The sequence below is a fragment of the Trachymyrmex septentrionalis genome, unplaced genomic scaffold (genome assembly GCF_001594115.1).
Source record: "Trachymyrmex septentrionalis isolate Tsep2-gDNA-1 unplaced genomic scaffold, Tsep1.0 scaffold20, whole genome shotgun sequence".
In the NCBI taxonomy this organism is placed as follows: Eukaryota; Metazoa; Arthropoda; class Insecta; order Hymenoptera; family Formicidae; genus Trachymyrmex; species Trachymyrmex septentrionalis.
Window position 1 is genome coordinate 5,824,877 of NW_017305180.1, and position 23,299 is coordinate 5,848,175.

Sequence of the window (23,299 nt, forward strand, 5' to 3'; positions counted from 1 at the left end):
ATATATATATACATATATTACATACACTTCTGACCAAAAGTTTGGAAACACATTTAAAAAAATTGACATTTATGATTACTTGCTCAAATATCCATAACAATGTATTTTTTTTTTAACAATAATTCTTTTCTCTCTCTCCAATAACTGTTATTGAATCTGAAGAATTATTGTTAAATGAACGCGTACTGTTATAAATATTCGAATAAGTAAAATCTCAAAAATAGGTATTAATTTTTTAAATATATTTTCAAACTTTTGCCTGCAGAGTATTTAAGTAACTATAATATATGTATAATAAAATATAAGATAAATAGTTAATGTCATAACCATTATATTTTTGTTAGTCTTTTCACAATAATATTGATATTATAAATTTATGCTTTATTTGCAGTTAAAATTATTTACTGTTATATAATCTATTATCGTTGTTTAATTATCTATTATTTGTAAAATATCGAGCATCTTATTATCATGCTTTATTATCCAAATAGAAGAAAGGCACGTGTTGCAAACAATAATTGTTATAGGATTTACATTCTGATAAATTTCCAGAGGAATATGGAAAATCGTGAAACGAGCAGATAACAAGGGCTTTTGCCGCTTAATTTTAATCAGTCCAATTAACGGCGCGAGTTATCTGCTGCGAAGTTGCCAAAAACTCAAATTAAATGCGCATTGTGCACGATGAAGTTGAATTATGTTACTGCTGTATTTATTATGTTGCTTTTGTTGCGTTTCCAGAAGAGTGCCTTCTCATTCGTGACCGGTAATTATTTCTCCGAATATTATCCATGCAAATTTTACAAAGAATAAACTAGCTAAATCTGTGTGTATTTTCTAATTAATTTTATAATATGATGTCATTGGACGTATACAGGGCGCCTCTGCATATAGTGCATAAACTGCTACAGCAGCTTTAGCACATGAAAACAAGTGAAATGTATGTTCCGAACGGTTTCGGAATTGCAGGATATTGAAATAAAAAAATATGAATTGTAATAAATTTGTTGTTTAATGCTCGTTATTCTATAATACTTTACAAAAGATGTTCAAAAGATGTACAAAAAATTCCTTCGTCGACTTCAACACACTTTCTAGCACAAATTAATAAATTGTTTCGGAATTGATGACAAATATTTGGAGTTTCGCGAATAATATCGGCAGCGTTAAGTACCAGTTACCATAATTGTTCTGCATTCTGAAGCTCATTCTGATAGACTAGATCTTTCATTCGTCTCCCCCAAAGAAAAAAATCCAGTGATGTGTGGTCGGGACTTTTCGCTTGCCATTTAATGGGAGTGTCCTGGCCTCTTCCAATTCAATGATAGTGATCAAGGAGAAATGTTCGCACAGGAAGTCATCCTTATCGTGCATTTGTTTACATTTTGGGGATGAATGAAAGATCTAGTCTATCAAAAAAAGATTCAAGATTCAGATCAACAAAATTAATATTAAACATCATTTACTATGATTCATGTTTCCTTACACTTCAATATCTCGTTATTCCGAAACCTTTCCGAAATCAGACAAATGTTTATTAGACATTTTCGACTTGGTCTCATATGTTGGAGCCGCTGTAGCAGTTGATACACTATATGCAGAAACACTCTGTATAAAGATCTCTAAATGATTATTATATAGTTTAAAATGGTTAGATCTCATAGAAATAAATTTGAATTGTCAGTATCTTTTAAAATTAAATCAGAATATTTAAATATTTGTGTTGATACATATTTTTCCCTCAAAATAATATACTATGATAGTAATGCTTAATAATAATAATAATAATAATAATAATAATAATGATACAATAATGCATTTCTAATCCAAATTTCAATAATAGTTTAATAGCGATTTTTAGTATTAAGTATAAATATATAACAATACTTATTTTATATTTATTATTTATGTATGTATGTGCGTGTGCAGAGAGAGAGAGAGAAAGAGAGAGAGAGAGAGAGAGAGCCCGCGTTGTTTTATATTTAATATTTAACAACAAAATTTATTATTATATTATTTAAAAATATATTACATAAAATATTTAATGTATTAAAGTGTATCATACTTAATATCGAATTCAAACGAAATCATCCGACAATATTGATATCAAGATTATAGGGCAGTCGAAAAGTTATTTCTATTTCTGTAAGAAAAGAGATACGCGCACTGCAGAGTTTGGAAAGATTCCATTTTGAAAAGTGACAACGTATTGTCGAAGGCGCATCGAAAGATGAGAATCTGGGAAAATCGATAGAATTTCAAAGCAAGCATCCCTAGTATTATTCGAACAGGCTGCGAAACCGCTCGCTCGCATTATTCACAAATTCTGCGCGAAGAAATCCTAGATTCAAGCGAAACTGATATCAAAAAAATCTAGATTTTTGAAACTTCAAATGTAATAATAATTTAATAATAATAAAATTATATTTAATATATACATATATTCGCGTCAGAATTCTTTTATTTAAAATGGATTCATAACAATGTTTAATATTATCAGTAGTATTAAATATTTAATGTTCTATGTGTATTAAATACTATTTATGCTTTGTATTCAAAATGTAGAAGAGATAAAGATGATTCTGTCTCTTTATCACTCAAAGTACATTTAAGTTGATATAAAAGGTTTATCTTTTTTCTATCAAGCTCTGTATTAAACAAAGTTAAAACTGGACTACTTTGAAAAGAGGAATAAAATATATCTTTTTAAATAAAACACAAAGTACATTGAAATCCATAGCTTCGATTTTGCTGAAACTTTTAACTCTTTTTTTGAATGATACAACGAACCTTTTAGATAAATTTAATAGACATATCTGTGAAAAATAGTGTTCACATTATATATCTTTTTTTTACTCTCTTTTTTTATTTATTTCAAATGATCAATAGTGAAATGTACATAGAAAAAACAATTTTGTTAAAGTATCTCAAAATTTAGGTCGGTACAAATCTGAAAATAATTTTGTTTTTTGAACCATTAAAATAATTATATAGAACGCTTAACTTAAACATTAATGACAATACCATGCTGCAAAAAGTTTTAAACATTTTAGTAACATCCTAAGTAACATCCTACGTAATTATTTCGATGGATATCAATAAAATTATTTTCAAATCTGTAGAAAAATATGTAGAAAATTTTTAGATATTTCTACAAAACCGTCCTTTTCGTGTGTATAAAAAATTTGACACAATTATCACTATAGAAATCGCGAAATCATCTTATATTGTACCTTGATAAAATTCTCATGTTCCCATGTTTCATTCACGGAATAATAAAAATATGTATGTCATCGCGAGTAGATAAAATACGATGACAAGTGTATCAGAGTTCTCAATATTGACTATTGATCGCATTGCTGTTGCGCGAAAACGATGACAGACAAAAAGCGAACGTTTCTGAAATATCGTGATGAACTGCCGATGAAATTTACAGAAAGGTGGTTATCGCGATCGGCGAAAGTTCTCGTAAACGTTCCGATGAAGCGCGTAACATCTACTTCCGCCCGGCGAAACCAATTTTACTTTGAAGCTCCGAGTCACGCGGACAGGCGTCGATCAACGGAAATAGAATATATCGATTTCTTGTCTCGCTGAAATACTTTGCGTTTTTTACTTCTAACGCTACAGAAGATGCTTCAGTATAAGTTCCCCTTTTAAACCGTTTATCACTGTTCTGCAGCGATTCACTATCAAGTGACATCATTGTAGATCTATTTCTGACAAACAACTTTTCCCGCTTTACGTACATATATTTATACATGTAAAATACACTCGGGATTTTAATACAAAAAACATTTGTATGATTAAAAAATGCACGGTATAACCTACAAACTGTTATTATTGCATGATTAAATATTCTGAAAGCTCATAAACGTGATATGTAAAATAACCCATTTCCAGTGCGTATAATTCTAATACTTCACAAATCTAATAAAATTTTTATTATCGAAAAACTGTAATTAATTACTTATCTTAACTGTTGTTCAGTGCTTTTAATACTTAAAATAAGTAATTAATTATTACTTGTCTTTCAATATATTAAATTGACTAGTATCAAAATGCGCCTTCGACAAATACGAACAGGAATTGACGGGAATCGATTTTTCTTTACTTATTAAATGGAAATATGTAGGAATAGAATTCTTACCATGACGAGCATGTTGGCGGCAGATGGCTTGACCTGCGTGCGAAAGTAATTGTGGGTGTCCACGATCTTTTGCCGTACCTTGCTGCTAGTGGTCCTTATTAAACTGATGGGGACTCTGTCGCCGTACAATCGTGGTGCTGAAAACAAAAAGAAAATATCTCCTTTCAATAACCGGCATCTGCCACCAACGAAGGCCTGAGTCCAATACAGCTGTGACTACTCATTTCCTCTTTGCGGGAGCAGCAAAGAGAAAATCTTGATCAGATCTTGTCACGAGAGTGACAAAAAAAAGAGGATTCCGTGCAACTATAGGATGCGGAAATTCGTGTTTGTTTCATGATGTGCTTTTTAACTTCCCGTTTGTTCGCGACTTGTCGTAAGGTTTCCAATCATTTCGGAAATTACTCGTATGTGAAAAACGACCAGCTGAAAAACGAAAACGTTTCGATGCTATTTCTGCTAATATGTGATACGATATCTTTTAGAATTGTTGTTTTGATGATATCTAAATGTCTTATTGTTTCCGTATATTGCCGTTTGGTAAAAATTGAATATTTTCTTCATTTTTTATTATCCAGATAGAAATATCGAGAATTTATCGTAAAATAATTTTAGATAGCAGTATTGTGTGTTTAGAGCGATATTTTTGAGCAATCACAGATATCTTTCGAGATCGGCTTACCGTCGTTACGATGGTGAAACAAGCAATGGTGGTTTTCTTCAATCACGATGTGAAGTGATTCTCCGCAGCCTTGTCCCAATCAAAATCGACTTTCCGCCTGCTCGCGATATATCAAGTAGCTCTCCGATCCTTTCAGGGACTATCATATAGGAATGTCCGTGATAGGATAACAGTGAAAACGGAAGCGTTATGGTCGAATATTTTTCCAGACAGATACGTGATACGTTCTTCGATGTATACGAAAGCTTACCATACAAAGTTCCGTTTCTCAGATAGAGAATTCAGAATGTGCAAACATAGCTGACAAGTCGCGATAATTGTAATTAATGAAACAGTAATTCATTGAAAGAGATAAATCATTCTCTTCACATAAACGTGATTTTTATTTGAGGAATAATATTTTCCTTATAACTGCTCACACAGTGAGCACATTTATGTTAAATTTAATACATTTTATGTGTCCCAAATAGTTCAAATTTATGTATTAATTTAATACAAAATGAAAATGTTAGACATTAATACAAATAATACGATAAAAAGTTAATTATGAAAAATATATTATTGACAAGGTTTAGAAGCAAATTGTGGAAACATTTTAATAAAATTAGTATTATAAGTTAAATTAACGCGGTAGTTTTATTTTTTTATTTTAGCATCTATATTTCAAAGCTATATTATTTTTACATTATTTTTTCACTGCTCATAAATTATGTTATTTTAACGCTAAGAAATATTGAATATCAGTTTGACATAAAATATTCAAATAACACAGTTACATTATGTTAAATTAACACTCGGATACGTTAAAAATTCAACACCAAAATTTTAACAAAGATCAGTTTCAACACAAATACAAAATAATTTTTCTATGTATGAAAACTATATTTATATAAAACTATAAAACAACGTTTACTTACTGGGCTTGCTTCTCTGGATTTTTCGTGGTACAGCAGCTGGCAGCGCCAGAGCTACCAAGACAATTATCCAAAGCCACTTCATTGTCTCCATATATGAACTGAAACATGAAATGAAGCCGTTTGTATTCCAAGTGTTCTTACTACTAAATTCTGTTGTATTAATATACAGAGCGCAAAATTATTTAAACATGAATAATTACGTTCTAAAACTTGGAAAGTATAGTGAATATTAAAAAATAAGCTAAAAGTGTCTTTAGAACTGTAAGACATTTCCCTTCATGCATTATATTACGGAGCAATTGATATTATACAATTGGCCTTTCGTAAATTTATTTGTTTGTCTTGATTATTTATTCGTTCATTAATTTTAACATAATACTTAATCTCCGAAAGATAATGTTGAAAATTAAACAAAATACCAGAGAATAAGTTCCAATGTTTTGCTAAAGAAAAATCGACTTCGAATCAGTCGAAGAAACCGCAAACGAAGTTTGTACATGGGTTTTTTTATCTTCTCCCAATTGTATTTCGATCAATCTTTTTCTCCCCGTTCTTGTTAGTCATTCGGTCGTCGAACTTTTCCAGCACAGCGTACATGCACATGTGCGCAGCCTCAGCCGAGCGACACGACATTTGCACCTGTGTGCGGCTCATTAATCACTATTCGCCTCGTCAACGGCAAATTTCATTATTTCTCGCCCGCGAAACTGTGTGTCCACGAGCGTAACGTTATCAACCCCGCTATCAACCCTGACAACGCCGCCGCTATCATCAATAGCACGACGCCCTTCGCGGTGGTAAACGTCAAAGGCAAATGGCACGTACGAAGACAGATTACGCTGAACGTTATTTGCGTTCGTGCAATGGCTCACCAAACGAACAAAATCCCTCGATTTTCTTTTTAATTAGTTCACTAGGCAACAATGAAATACTTTTAATAAGACTTGATAGTGTTTCCAATTTAATTCTGAATTTAATTGAAGAATTTTGAAGTTAAAAATTTAATCATTTTTACATTTGAAACGCTGATAGTTAGAATATTTTTGAAAATATATTGTATAATATATATATTAAATATTTTTTATTATTGTACTTATTAGTATATATTAGTAAAGATTAATAGGAAATATTGTATTAAGTAGCAGTTATCCATATTCTTGCGTTCTATAATTTATCTACTTGAACTGATAATGAATAATGATAAATTATATGATATAATTTTGATAAATTATTCTCTAATTATCGGAGATTACATGAACATTTTCAAATGTCTATAAAAATTAATTTAAATTTTTTATACTTATATCAATATTCACCGGCTCAAGCTTTTAATATACGTATTATTTAAACATGTAAAAATTACTGAAATATATGTGTGCTTACGTATAGTCAAATAATATTATGTTCTCTTTAATACATTCTCTTTAATAACGAGCCTTTTTAGATGATGAAACCGAAGTTTGCCTTCTTCGTCTGTTCTATCTACTGCGAAAACTTATAGAACTTTGAAATATCAAAGAAATGCAAAAAGGTTCGACCAAGCTGAACGACATCAAAGGCACATTTTATTCCCCCAGCCCTGCACACATTCTTACGTCCGCCACTTTTCATTTTCTCTTTTAGAATATCCTCCATCTTCCGGACGAAAGATATTCCGATTCTCCCTCTTCTAGCTTTTCTCTCTTGTAGACGAAGCGTATGCTAAAATAGTTTAAGACAGATGATACATATGGATACCTCTCGGCACGTTTCTCGCGTTGATTAGATTTTGATCACCCAATCTTGAAATCGACATAGGAAAACGTAAGACATTCGCTCTCATTCCGTTTGACGACTCGAAGCAAGAATTAATAACAAATCTTTTAAATTTTTTTTAATTAAATATTGTCATATTGTATTGTGTAATTATAAATTTCATTTTAAATTGTCTTTATTAAATTTAAGTATTTAACAAATTTTAATAATTTTATTTGATTTTATAAAGGCATATAAAATTATATTATATTAATTTATAATTTATTGCATCATTTCATCGATATTATGTCAAAAAGTTGAATATACGTAGAGTGTATAGAAATGCGACTGGCGATATCTTTTAAATATACATATAGTCCGGATATTGGATTTGACCGAATAAAGACAGAGCTTCTATGAATATCCAGTGCATTAATATTTGAAATCCTCGGAAAGTACTCGTGGTTTCTCGGGGCTCCGAGAAACGCTAATGCCAGCTCACCAAACATTTGGAATTTCGTACAGGCTATTGCTATTTGCTTCGACATGCTAAGTATACGGCGTGTGGAATCCAAGTCGTAATAACTATTTGCAATTTTGTTGGCCGCGTTGACCAGTTATGGTATACATGTTTGAGGAATGACAAAACGTCAAAAGTGATAGCAGAGTTTCTCCAATTCAGAAATTTCTCGAAAGCAATGAATTTGTCGTAAATGTCTATGATTTTTATAACAATTGTCTTTTAGTTTACAACGCCGCTTCGTGAAATTTTATCTTTTGCTTTTTTAAATTCTCCCGCTTATATCAATTTTTTAATTTTTATTTTAACAAGTCTCGCTCAGAATTTAAAAATCTCAGGCGATTCTTTGCCTATCTATATTATCACAGAAGCTATATTTTTTCCTAAATAAATAATATAAGATAAAGAATTCTTTATTAAACAACTTTTTTACGATCTATCATTTTATGCTTCGGCTGCGAGTGCATTTTGCATACGAAAGTGCGAAATAAAAGTTAAATGAACTGAAAATGTTGTAAAAAGTGCAAACATGTATATACGAGCTTTTAATTAAAATCACTATTAAACTAATTTTTGCTGCCAGTTATTATAAATTTCATCCGTATGCTATGTAGAAGTTATATACATATAATAAGTTAAGTTTTATATCAATATAAAAACTTAACTTACAATAATGTTAACATATAGTAAATTAAGCATTATATTATATTGTGTAAACATTCTCTCTCTCTCTCTCTCTCTCTCTCTCTCTCTCTTTCTCTCTCTCTCTTTCTTTCTTCGATGTTTAAGATTTGTATGTACCTTGGCGTTTTTCAAAATCGTATGTGACAGCACAAACACACTCTTTTATCGAAACACACGTATGGTGCTCGTCCCCGAGAGTTAAAAGGATGTGATAGCACTATAGTACTGCCACATATTCTACATTTATTACACGTCTGATGTGCATCATAGCGTAGATGGATATAGTTTATTCTAATGCGAGTATGCGGTACGTCTTTATAGCGTAACGCTAGTAATAGAAGCGCAGTGAAGTCAGCCGTGTCTGATCACAAACATCGTTTTTCACTGAAATTATTCACGAATATGTTATAGTTTAATCTAACCTGTCTCTTTTATTTCTTTATTATTATTTATTTCATAAGCAATCTACCTACCATAAATTTATAATAGTTTAAAGACAATAGTTTAAAAAAAAATATGGTACAAGAATGAATATGGACGTCATAATATAAGAGACTAGTATATAAAAGTATTAAAAGTATTGTTTTTCTTAAATAAAATTCAAATTAAATTATTTTTCGGCGTTTTTTCAACTAATTTTTTATACTAATGGATGATGGAAAATTAATGGGGCCATGACGACACTGTCACAAGAAATGATTCTTTTGTTGAACGTGAGTTAGTTATTGCGAGATTCATTACACTCCACTCTTATATGGGGAATAAAGGGGCTAACGCTCCTTTCATCAGGAGTCAAAAGCGGCAGTTCGTCAATAATTCAGAGGAAATTTCCCGCCGAGGATAAGCCCGACAGCAACCGCATTTAATTTGCGACAAAGTCCGTGGTCGACGAAGTAGTGTGAGACGATGACGCGCGCGTTACCACGTGAAACATGCAGTGCGTAATATTGGCCGCGTGTAAATTGCTCATAAATATTTTCACTTAATTTCATAAATCAAAAGTGCGACGCGCGGATAACAACGGCTTCGGTAAGTCCCTCGGTAACTCCCGTTCATAATTAAAATCATAATTGCGAAGTAGCTAGTCTCATCTAACTTCTCGTTTCGGAACGTCGCGGTTCTGGATTTAGTGCCATTCAGTGCTTTGTTATCACGCAATAATTCTCTATATTTGTGTTAATAAAAATATTAATATATATTAATGTAACACAATTTAACATGTAATCAGTGATGAGCAAATTATTTATACAGGGTGTTTGAAAAATAATGATAAATCTTTTGCATAGGGACAGAATAGCATAGAGACAAAAATTGTTTTTTTCTTCTCAAAGAGCTCTAAGAATTTTTTTTCGAATTTTTCTCAGAATTTTTTAATACTGTATTTTCTCATGTTGGTAAAAATGAGAAAATACAGTACTAAGAAGTTGATAAAAAATTCTGAAAAAATTCGTAGAGTTTTACGAGAAGAAAATAAACAATTTTCGTTTTTTGCAGTTTTTTTTTGTAAAGTTGATAGTATTTGAGTAAAAAATTATTGAAGACCAATTTTTGACAATTTTTAGCATTAATATCTTATTAACTATTGCGAAATGGTAGAGGACTTTTCTTTTTAGTTTAGTGCATTCTGCCTTTATGTGTGAAAGATTTATCATTATTTTCCAAACACCTTGTATAATTATTAATTGACAAAATAAATACAGAATAAACTTTCGCACAATATGAAAAATTAAATTAATATGTTTGGAAACTTGAAGACCGATATATTTTAGCGCGTTTTAGAAAAAATTAATTTTGTTAATTTTTTACATTGGAAAAGTTAATTAAAAAATAAAAAAATTAATTTTAAAATAAAAATATTTTTATATAAACGAAATTATAATTAAAAAAGAGTTTTGTAAATTTATTAAAATAATTGTGTCAGTTTGTCGAATTGTATACAATAAGCAGTTTTTTTTCTTTTTTATACTTACATTTTTGGGATATGATAATGGAAATTGATAATTTATTACAGCTATAACATTGTTACTTTATAATGTTAGAATAGAGAATTATCTAAATGTTGATATAATATGATATAATACGATTATATCGTTTACTTCCCTCGTTGCAGCAGCACAAAAGTCGAATTACAAGGCCGCGGACGACCTCTTTGACTCTCCGTCGTGGTCGGAAACGGGAAACTTTATCGATAGTTTCGCATTCTCCGCCATTAAACGCGGCTTTCGTATTCAACTGAATCCCGAAGTATCTCGCTAATGGGTACACCCAGGCTTTTGTGCGTTAAACTCCGAATGAATCGTCACCGCATTGCCGCCGCGACATCGCTACTAACGAACGGAGGCATAAATCAACCGTTATTTTGCGGCGAACGTGTATGCGCATTATATTTTTTTAATAAAAAAAACATGGAAATAACACGTGCGCAATATAGCCAGCAATTTGAGGTAGGAAAGCTACAAAGAGCCTTCGATTACGAAGTATCGTATGGCATATATTGAAATATCATTCCGATGGTGAATATCGAAATTGCAGAACCATTTTTCATTTCGGATTATTTTTTTATAGAAAACTAGAACGAAAGCGGTTTATTTTAAATGCGTTGCCTGTTTGGAAAATCATGAAAACATTATATAGGAAAATTATAATAAAAGATTAAAAATATAATTCGTGGAAAATATGAGCCATTTAATGTTGTCCATAATATACAATAATATATGTGACATTTAATTTTTTTAAAAGAAATTAATTTTGTTTTTTTATTATGATATTTTTATTATATTTTCAATATTATAAATTACTAGATTATTATTTACAATCCCAATAAATCCGCAACTCTTTTAATTTATAACAAATCAACAAATTAAAAAAAAAAATAATTTAATGGACTTGATCTGTAAGTGAGTTAAATCTCACAAAGTGTTATTTGTTAGAAAAAATTTAATTCTAAATTCTTTCGAGAGCATAGTTCTGTTTTTTTTTTTTTACGTCTTTAGTTGGATAGATATTACATATCTATTTAGTATTTTATATTATTATTATACATAGTATTATATTCGCGTATATTTGTCAATGATTTCCAACTTGGAAGTCAACGAAGTAAATTGCAAATTTCCATTGTGTTGGAACACGATGGTCAAACAGCCGATGATGCGCATTCGACGTGGGAGTGCTCGCTGGAAACGTTTTCTAGAAGTACTCTCTCGTGCATATTCATGGTGGTTGGCTGAACACTCGATCGATTGCCAATAGACACCACGAGCCAATATGGAGGCTAATTCCGGACGCGAAAACGTTGGCCATGCGGGATGCCTCGTGCAAAGACGGATAAAATAAACTACATAATAATGGAAATTGGACGTAACAAAATAGATCAAGTGCGAGCAAACTAAAGCTATCAAATATATCAAATAAACATAAACCAGATTTCTAATTGTTATAGAACACGATGTCACATATTAGTGAATGTCATAAATTACTAAGTATTTCTGAACTCCTGAAATATTGACATTTGCATTTCAAATTGATATTTCAATAATATTACGCGACACAATACAAGCCAAATGAATCAGCTATTTTGAAGACAACAAATGGGACAACTAAGTTCGGGCAAATGGCTAGAATTACACAGTCACAAAACTAAATAACTCGAATAAATTTATAATTTCATAATGCACATTTTGTTTCGATTTTCTGTAAAATTATTTAAGTTGTAGTGCAAATGCTCGATATCTTGGAAGTAAAAACGAAATGAATTTTAGACGAACCGTGGTGATGGAGCATAATGATTTTTTCCTTTTTATGAGCAACGTAAATGTGCAACGTTTCAACGTTTTTCTTAATGCGAAGCGAATACGTGCCGAGTGTTCACGTCGGGTAATGATTTTTGCACAAGCTCGACGCGACATAATGCACTCTTGCACTCAGAAGCAACGTTTTCTCATTGCATAAAGTAGATACGGGCGGAAATGCAATGAGGACATCTCGGAGTGGCTGGCTTATGTATATGCATTGCGGTTGAATGCTCGTTTGATTGTCGATATCAGTGTCAACGGACTGTCCAAATTGTAACGGCCAGCCTCCTCCAACATCCAAGAGCAAGCAAACGGACATGTTATGACGGCACACATGTTGCTCAAGGTTGACAATTTTGAATCGCATTATAACGCGCATTTACAATGCGTATCATCGTTCCACTTAAGTCTCAGTCAGCTCGTACAGTGTCGATTGAGTAAGCAAAAAGTGAATAGCAACTTTAACTTGTTATTAATCCTCAGTACACACAACTCTGGCAGTCCGTGTCTACTCACATCCGGGTATTTGTAACCCAGCGTTTTTTTTTTGCTTGTATCTTAGATTGTGGTGCATCGATTTTAACAAATTTTTTTTTTAATACCTATTGGTTGAAGACTGAAAAAAAAAAAAATTTTTTGAGTTAGAAAGTTTAAAATGTTAAAAAGCACAAAAGATATTTTGCAATAAGTGAAAAGGGAGGAAAACAGAGGAACTATGAAAATCGAGTGGAATTACGTTTAACCCCTTGTGTGTACTAAGGGTTAACTTTCCGTTTACAAAATCTGGGTCTTTTTTTACCCAAACAAAATTTCACTGTAAAATTTCTCTAAAATAAAGGAATTCGGTTCTCCTCCTAAAATATCTTCTTAAAAAACTATTTGGTAATGTAATAGAGATACTGAAAAATATCCTTGAATTTTTCCATATTTTTTGATAGCCTAGAAGTAAAAAAAAAACTTGAGCCGAACGGAAGAAGTAAAAGTATGATTGCAAAAGATTAAAATTAGATGCATTGATATTTCCAACTTTCAATGCGCTGAGCGTCCTACTTTCTAGAGTAACACAATCACAACAAACCTCTTTCGAAGTCTTTCAAAAATTAACACTTTCGCGAAATTAAGAAATAATGAAATTCACATCGGGAGGACGAGGAAAAACTTGCAGCTTTTGTTGCACCTACAGCTCATTGCTTTTATTTTTGTATCTTTACAATCACGAAGCAAATGAAAACTCGAGGATTTCTCAACTGGGGATAAAGACGCACCAATGCCGATAAATATGTACGTGAACTTTGTAGGGTAAAAGGGAGTCGTGGATTTAAGCTTTACCCATCTTCTCGCGTCTCCGTCGAATTAATGGGCGCTCGCTACAGGCGGGCGCATTTACTCGATATTTTACTTGTGCCCTAGCGCATTGGAAAAAGTTTAACGGTGGCGTTTTTCCACGACGACAAAAAGGAGCGGCCATCAATGGTTGCTCCCTCCAACGCCGCTACCCTTCGTTGTCTGTCGTTCGGCAGCTCTCGCAGACTTCCAACCCTTTCTACAGCGAAAAATTCTCGTCACCTCACTGGAGGGTGAAATCGGAACGATCGGTGGCCATGCGAAAGGAGGACAATTTGCTTCGTGATTGCAACCATCCGCCTTACTTATCCTTTATAGCTGCGAGAGTACATAGCTGCAAGTATCTTCATGATTTTTAGAGAAGTATTATCGGAGGAAGTATGATGTTAAAAACACCGCAAATAATCTTGTTTACGTTTCTTCTTTTACGTTACGTCAAACATTGAAATATAAAAAAAATTCTTACACCGTTACAGATGGTTGAAAATGTGAAAAATGCATCTTTTTATGAATTCATCTTTAGAAGTATTATATCTTTAGATAATAATAATAAAGTACGTATTTTAATTTAGTACATTCGTTAGACTTCGTTGTGAATAAAATTTAAATGACTGAGATATTTGATTATTAAATACAAAATACGTGAAGACAATGAAAGAATGATATTTGACCTACTTTTCGTTCAAATTAACAGCAAGTTTGTAATATATTCGGCGCATTAATTTAGAGTAACGCGCGGCGCAAATGAACGGAGGCGTTAAAGACGCGAGAGAAATATTCGCACCAGCTGACGATGCCGACACTTGAATAGTGTTTCGTTACACCCGTGCACACAGAACCAATGTTGTGCTAATATCCCATAAGCTTCATATACAATCTCGAATCTCCAGATTCACCACATAGCAGCGTGGTAAATCGGCTGAGGCGTCGTTCGCCCCTGAACTGCGATCGGGAAAGATACAGAGAATGATGAAAGGGAGTAGAGCGAAACGTACACGGAATGTCAAGATGTGTTCTAGCTGGTATGGAATTATATCGTATTTACGACGGACGTAGCTCACGTAACGTAAGCTTATACCGTTGATCTCGTTAGAACATAAAGTCAAAATTCTCATTTGAGATCCTCTCGATACGTCACGTGTGAATCAAACACCTGTCTATTGGCGCATCAGCAGGTCTCTTCTCTTGCTTCTCGAAGGACGAGAAGTCACGTTTCTCGACAAGAAGCTAGCGTTCCTCGCCGAAACGCAACCGCGCGCTCATTCCGTGCGCGTATTGTAGCGTGTACAATTTGCCATTCAACCTGGAATCCGTGTTTGCCAAATAGTTCGTCCCATGTACGTGTGTAGCTGCACCTGCAGCCCCGGATTGGCAACGTGTGCGATTCCATCGACGATCGGCAACATCCGGAAGATGCGCGGCATCAACGCTTTTATCGCCTCTCTCGCCTTTCCCTTCGCCGTTTTTCCAAGCAAACTCGTGCTCGTCCCGCGAGTTTAATGGGGAACGGATCGTAGAACGAGTGGAAAGGAGTCAACAATCCGTTCGCGTAATTGAGTAACTCGATGGGCACTCGCGTGGAATAAAGTTTCCGCCCGATATGCTGATCATCGCCCTCTTGGATATACTCGGTCTAATGTCTAAGATGGGTATCAAGAATTCTGCAATTTTTGCATTTTGCATGTAGATCCAAAGTTTCTTGGATTTCAAAGAGATTCTTCTGGAATCCTAGAATCTCCAAGTTTGCATTCTGAGATCTTAGATAAGGTGATTAGGTTCCTTTTTTTTTTGTGAGATTAGAACGACAGAAAAGAAAACTAGGACATTTGACACGTTTGAGAAAAACGAACAAAACTAGAAGAAAATTAGTAAAATCTTCTTGAATCTTTTCGTTATCAAGATGATATATAAGTACTATTATATATATCGTATCATTATATATATTATCAAGATAATACTCAGTGAGAAATGATAATGGAATCGATATCGAATCAACGTTGAATCGATGTCGATTTGACATCGATTTCATTGTCATTTCTCATTGGATATACTGATAAGATACTGATTGCTACGTCATAGTATCAATTTATCATTAACTATTCACTAATTGTATCGTAAAACAAATGTTTTTTTTTTTGTATAAAGATTATTAAAACGAGTTGGTACGATGAAACAGCAATCAATATTAAATAAAGTACGAGCGAAAGATATCATTGTTATATGATTATAAATACATTTTTAATAAATTGTTAATATTTGTATAGAAATTCAATACGTTCATAATGACATAATAGTTATGTAAAAATTAAAAAAAGGAAAAGAAAGATTATCTTACTTTTAATATTTTTTAACGACAAAGTGTCGCATTCAAAGATATCGATTTTATTGGTCATCGGATATCCTTCTAATATAATTACGTTTCTTTAGGGATACAAAGTCGAGTGATTGATATCATATTAAATCGATCGGTATCTTATTTCCAATTTCCAGGCAAAATATTGCGATTCCATCGCAAAAGCTTCCATACAGCTTTTTTTTAAATAATTTTACTCGAACAGAGACTCCATACAAGTTGACCTTAATCCTAAATCCTAGAGATTCGCTTGGAGCTGTCGAAAAAAGCATGTATGTAGACTAATAGCAAAATACTCCAAAAAATAGCATCATGGTAAGAACGTTGGAAACGAAGTTTCGGGCATGTAATGCAAGTCACTTCGATAGGTATCTCATCGAAAAAGGAACATCCCTCGTAACTGTAAATGAGTCGAATCGAGCAAGTGAGAGAGGGAAGAAGAGTTTGTAGGAGAAGGAAAAATAGCGGAGAAAGTTTTAAGTAGTTTTCGAAGTTTTGCAATCGATACTGTCACCAGCAACGGTGAGATAAATTCACCTCGAATCGTTTTCGTAAACTCGAGTCCGTCCGCGATTTATAGGGATCGCTCGCAACAAGAGTAGCGATAGGCTATCGAATTAGCTCGACGACTTCTGGAAAAGCATCGAAAGTCTTTCTTCCCTCTAATAGGGTCACAGTCGAACAAAAAAGAAAGAATTCTAGCGCAAAAATATAGCTGAAACGGTTGTCTCAATGTCTGTATAAAATCTATACCGCGTTTTGAATCTAATGTTGAGCAGATATCATTCGGAATAGCACTTGACTAAATCAAATAAAAATGTAACAAGAAATAATCGTTAACAGTAGTGATTGTGCATCAAATTAATATAAATGTATATTCGATATTTCGATATTGAAATAACTGGCATGTCGGTTAATGGTTGCCAATATCTGATGCTTAAAGAAAACACGTGGCATCCAGGACGTACGTTATAAATGTGAAAAGAGATATGAAATGTGCGATGGTAGTGTGATATAAATTTAAAAAAAAACCTGATAAACCAATCGCGTGCGGCGAAACAGTATCCCGCGATTTTCTTCACGAGATGGCCGCAGGCCAAATTTTCCAATTTCATCCCTTAATCGAGCATCGAGCGCTAGCACCGTTTATTCCGGTATTTATTCGTCAATATCGCGCGGACCGCGTATATCGCGTGCCCGTATTGCACCCAAGAGATTAAAATAGCGATGTATTACTCTGGTCGAAACGGGCTGGCAATAGAGACTGCGCCAGGAACCCCCGCGAATGCATCTCGCGTTTCGAATGTTAGCACTACCTTTCAACCGTGCCACCATTGTGATTTATGATCCGTGTAATGCGAATCGCAAATTTACTTTAGAACCAAGACTATACGACAAAACGTTTTGTTCCTGAGCATAAATATATTTCAAAATTTTTACAGTACGGCAAGTTTCTTTACGTTCATCCTCGTCATGACGTCAGTTTTATATCTCTTTTCACATTCGTAATTTTTTTCTAACAAGAAACAACAATAACTTAGGAATTTTATCATTGCGTGTAAAAGTTTTTTAGGTAGATTGAAATTTTAATTCGGTCACATATATACACTCTAGATTAAACAGCAGAATGTTTGATATGGTCAAGTCAATATTTTTTTTGCGATCTGAATTTTGTATGATGTTGATTTTCTGATATTAAAAATCAGCTGTGAATTTTGTGCGCAATATTTCGTCGATCGAAACTTAGAATTATTTTTTGTTAGAATTATTTCCAACGTAGAAAATAATTATTTAGTAATTTTTTCATTATAAGGAAAAATTATTTCCGACGAATTAAAAGTTCAATAGAGATTTTTACATCGAATATTAGACTGAACTACGTATTTTTTAAAACTGAATCTTTTCTAACACATGTGAGTTATCTAATGAGTTTTCCTTCATACACAGAAAGTTTGTTCGGTTCAGTTGGAATTTTAATTGAACATTTACATTAAATATTTGAACAGTTCATTTTGCCAAAAACTCTTTTCCCAGATTTCAGTTTTTTATCGTGGGTGAAAGTTATCTCGCCAATGTTATATGACGAATGAAAGTTTCTATAGTCTGATACATATTTTAATGAAGCTACATTTCCATTAAATGTTGGAATAGGTGATCTTGTACCGAGGAAAATCTTCCTGTCGGTCTGGATCTTTACACAGTCGAAAAACCTTTATCATTCACAAAAGTTTCATGGAGCTACAATTACAATCTGTTTTTATTCCATCCACATTTTTATCTGCTTTTATACAATATCGTACTTATGAAAAGCTTTCTTCTAAATTTTCAATAATATGTGTAACACGTTTATAGTTTTACGTTATATTAAACGTAAGTTTTACTATGATGCACATTTTATACACACATAAAATGTTTATCACAAATTTATTACAAAGCATTCTAAATACGTAAAAAAGGATAAAATTTTAAATTTCCAATATACGTTTTGTTCTTGCCATAATAACTATTTTTGTTTAATATGAAATTAACAAATAAATATGTGTGTCTTACAATACATTTAAATCCGTATTGCTATTCAGAACGCGTTTGTAAAGCGATGTCAATACGTATTTGTCATACGGTTAATATTATATATATTTACAAAATTTCAGAAAGAAAAAAATGTGCATTTTTATTGATAAATTCTGAATATGAATCGTAATTGTAACACGAATCGATATAGTATATTTTTGAGAGTAAAAGTATAATATTACACGATAGGTGCACCAGGGAAAATCGCTGGTTCCTGTTTGTTACAAACGCTAGACTGTAGATTCTGATTTATTTGCAAAACGGTAGTAACGCCCAAGGGTTGCTTGGATGGACACAAAGGGACAATATTATACGCTGCACTATCGCAGTGTACACGAGTTAGCCATTTTGCAGTACACTACAGGGAAGTTTTATTTCTGCTCTATTTTATGTAGCTTGAGAGAGTTTTTTTTTATTTGTTTAAGATTTATATACCAATTTTCATCATACAATCTACGTTCTCAATCCTAATACAGTTAAGAATGTAGTATACGTATTCCTAAATGAACAAAATTACAGATTTTTCTATGTTATATTTGTGACAGTAATACAAAACTTTGACAGCGGTTTCGAACCTGAATTAAGAATTATTTCTGCGATAAAAATAAGTAGACATGATTTTAAAAAATAATTAAGATAAATGAAAAATTTTTAATTTAAATTATAAAATCATAATTGCTAAATATATAAATATATTGACCTTACTGAATTATTTGCTATATGTATAAAACATTCATTGTTATATACAATAGAGAACATAAATTTCCAATTTCAATCACTTTTCACAGAGATATATGTAATACATGAGACTTAACGATAACAATTAATCTCTGACCAAAATTTAACATATCTATTTTTCTATTTAATTTAAACCTTTGTTATTTGATATAAAATATAAACAAAAATTGCAAGCACGTTGAAAATGATGGTATGCAATCAAGTTTTGTTTTGTCATCATTTTCGCTAAAAATCTGCAACTAAAGGGGACAAAGGCAAATTTAGAAGTTTACACATAATGCAGAAAGTTGCAGAATAATTCTCTATGGAAAATTTGATGCGACAAATGGAGAGTTTCGGAGTATTTCATAATTTCGTGAATAAAGGGTGAAACTATTTGCTGTACTCGCATGCCGTCGTGGCAGGTTGCATTCTTTTGTAATTAAATAAAACATTCTACAGGAATCTACAGGTTCTACAGGATAGGCAAGAATTCTTCATAATCGATACCTGACGTTGTGAGAAGTTGATAAAAAAAAAAGTAGACGGTACACGATGGCGCAAAAACACAATGCAAGATTTACCAACTTCGTTTCTTCCGATCAGTTTCCCGCTGGCGCTGTTTTTAATTTGTTCTAATTAACGCGCGATTTGGCGCTGCGTAAGCCGTCGCGGCGGAAGTCGACGAGCGCGGTGGCTTATCCGGAAATTACTTTCTCAACTTGCGTGCTGTAAACTCAATTCTTGCCTTTTTTAATTAAAATTATTCGCCGATGTGCGCGCATGCCGTAGTCCGTCGTAGTATTAAGAGAATATTTCTATCTCCGATGCTTCCTCTTTTTCCGAAACAGCACGGAAAGTCGGTAACGTCGAAGCAGCGTTCTCGCAGCGTATGAGAGCGTCGTCCATTATTTCACTTTAAATCCAACAGGATTTTCCATTTTTCCCAACGACGCTAGTCGCCTAACGCGCACTCTGTTCTCGGGTATCTCTCGGAGACTGCAAGTTATTACTGCCGGGAGCGTGCTTTATTTCCATTATTATTTGCTCGGCGAGTTTTCGAGCGCGAGCAAGGCGTCCGACGTCGTTCGAAAACTTATTACAATAATATCGGCCTAGTATTTGCATTCGCATCGTCGCTTGACAAGCTTTGTCCATCCTCTATCGTTTTGTATTATTCTTTAACCCACGAATAATTATACTCAAACAAAATTATTTACTTTTTACGTAACGATTATCATTATCTAACACCACACCTCTCTGATTTTTTTCTAAAATGTTACATTATTAAAGAAGAGTTATTTAAGAGCACGTACAAGCACCTATTACGTAAAACAGTGAAATATTGCGAAGCACAACGTTTAACTAGTATTATCTGCACGATAACAAGCTTCGTGTAATGATGCTCAACCGTGCCTTGTCAGGTTTGTACCTTTGGTATTCATCGGTTCGCTATCTTCCATTTGCGATAGTGCTTAGAAAAGCCGCGTCTTGAAGAGAATTATGACACGTTTCAGCTTCGTTTCAAAACGACGACGTGATTTTTCACGACGCGACCGTTTACGGATTACTGCAATCCGGTACGCGCAACTTTCTCGTCGTCATGGAATTAATGCACCCGGCGACAGCTGCTTTGACAGTCGTTATTGAAATTCCATCGATAGTGAGAAAATTTTAATAACATCTCCGTCGTTTCTGAAGAGTGACGGAGAAACCGAAAATGGGAAAGCAGGCTGTAAGCAGGCGAAGATTAGATCGGAGGGTGTTGATCAGAAAAAATATGGCTTGGAACGTACAGTTAAATTATTTTTTACTGATAAAGCACGTATAAGTCTTGTATTCTACTGTTGTTTCTACTTATATCTATTGAAAATAAGTAAGACGATAAAAAAATATGTGACACATTTTTTGCAAGTTGCAGTTCAAGAAATGCAGAGTTCTTTTTAAAATAACATTATCTCTTTAAAAATTATCAAACTAAGGAAAGAACGGGATTTTTAACTGAAAACCTAAAAGTGTAGTTAGATACGGATATGAAAATAATTTTGTTGGATTCAAAATAATTATGTAGCTGATTTCTAGAATGTCAAAACTTTTAATAGCAATTGTTCATCATGCTTAAGTTTCCTATATAATTATTTTATTAATTTAACAAAATTATTTTCAAGTTTACTTTAATTTTTAAATACTTTAGTAAAATTGTTCTTTCCGTGTACAATTTGATTTTAATGTAATTACTTCTATTTTTACAACTTCGTGAAACGGTAGCAAGAGTAAACTGTCGTTACAAACATGAAATTCTAATTACGGCCCCTTAAGGAGGAAATCACGCAGCGCCCGTAAATAGAAGCACCGCGTCGCTAATCACGAAATCAATTGTTCCACTCAGGAATTTGATCGGCAATAATTAAATCTCGCGTCTGTGTTTATAAAGTTTCTGGAGCGAAATATACATCTTTCTTACGCAGAACTCACTCGCTTCCCTTATTTCAGTCTATATAAGCAATTCGCTATTTGTTACGTGGCTAATGACTTCTCGCAAACCACCGAGTGAATCACATTCGCGCAAAATGAGAAAAATGTACCCGCGTAAAATACATAGGAGGCACTATAAATCTTTGGTTTCACAGTTCCTTCATTCCACGGATCCTTGGTTTCTGTAGTCCTCGCTTTCATAAATCCTGGGTACATCGGGGATAGGTACTGTGTTTCAGGAATCCTTAATTCCACGGTACCTTGATTTCACAGATTCTCAGTTCCACAAATCAATATCTTCGTGAATTTGTTATTACTTACACAGAGAGATTCTCTAGAAAACGAAAGAAATCTAAGAAATTTATTCAAATTTAAGAGAGGTCCCCTTTTCAATCCTCTTGACGTGCGAATCTTTATTGAAAAAAAAATCCGGTTTGGTTGAAAATAGACAAAGAAGATTCTGATTATATCAATCAGAATTCCGATTATAGAAAATTGTCTAGGTAAATCTACTGAAAGTCTAATTGATGAGATAATCAGAATTCTGATTGATATAATCAGGATTTTCCGATTTGTCGATTTTCAATCAAACATATTTCTCAGCGTGTGTTGAAATAAAAAAATTCTTTTTCCTTTACGTTGCCTCTAACAATAACAACTTTCTTAATTATCGAATTATGACGCGCGCGACTCATGAATGAGATACGAATGGCGTGTGGAAGAATCAAGACGTGTGAAAAATCGAACGCACTTGGAAATACTCCGCAATCGTTGCGGTAGCATCCGGTCGACTTTCCATTCAGCTCGCATGAGTGAACCAAGACTTCTTTAAATCGGTGACGTCTACCTTTCATGAGAATAGAGCGGCGAGATGGGGCGAGCTTTGAACTGTTATCAAAAGTGCATTTCAGCGCAAGCGACGAACAGGAATGTCCTGGAGTTTTGAATACAGCACGGCGACCGACAACAAGATTACAATGGAGCTCATGGCTCGCGACATATTCAAAGTGTCGCATTTATACAAACTTATCAGTACCCCCGTAGTCTTCAGACGGTTAATAAAAGACAGCTTGGGAAGAGGATGTCGCACCGTGATTTTCACGCGAGAGATAAGACGAATTTTATTGTCGCAGAAAATCGGGAAAGTTAAACGTTTGAAAAACGCGATGGAAGTTAAGATTATCTCTCTTTTATCGTATTCCACTCGTTATAAATATACGCAAATAAAATGCCTCTATTAAACAAAGGATTGTGGCTTGTTTTTTTTTATCAGAAAAATGTGATAAAGTGACGCATATTTTCCAAAATAATACTGATTTAGTAAAATGATAAAATCAAGTTTTTTTACTTTTTTAGAAATT

The 23,299-nt window shown here is 33.2% G+C and overlaps 1 protein-coding gene across 3 annotated transcripts in view; it reads right to left on the minus strand.

Annotated features, from left to right (window-relative positions):
• LOC108747846 (cysteine-rich secretory protein 1-like) overlaps positions 1 to 23,299 on the minus strand; it is a 55,318-nt gene that overhangs the window by 9,662 nt on the left and 22,357 nt on the right. For all 3 annotated transcript variants that reach the window (XM_018485703.1, XM_018485702.1, XM_018485701.1), the window contains 2 exons: positions 5,750 to 5,847; positions 4,151 to 4,287 (listed from right to left, as the gene is read on the minus strand). In XM_018485703.1, coding sequence (XP_018341205.1) covers positions 4,151 to 4,287; positions 5,750 to 5,840 — 228 coding nt within the window. In that variant the 5' untranslated portion in view covers positions 5,841 to 5,847. The remainder of the gene's footprint in view (positions 1 to 4,150; positions 4,288 to 5,749; positions 5,848 to 23,299) is intronic.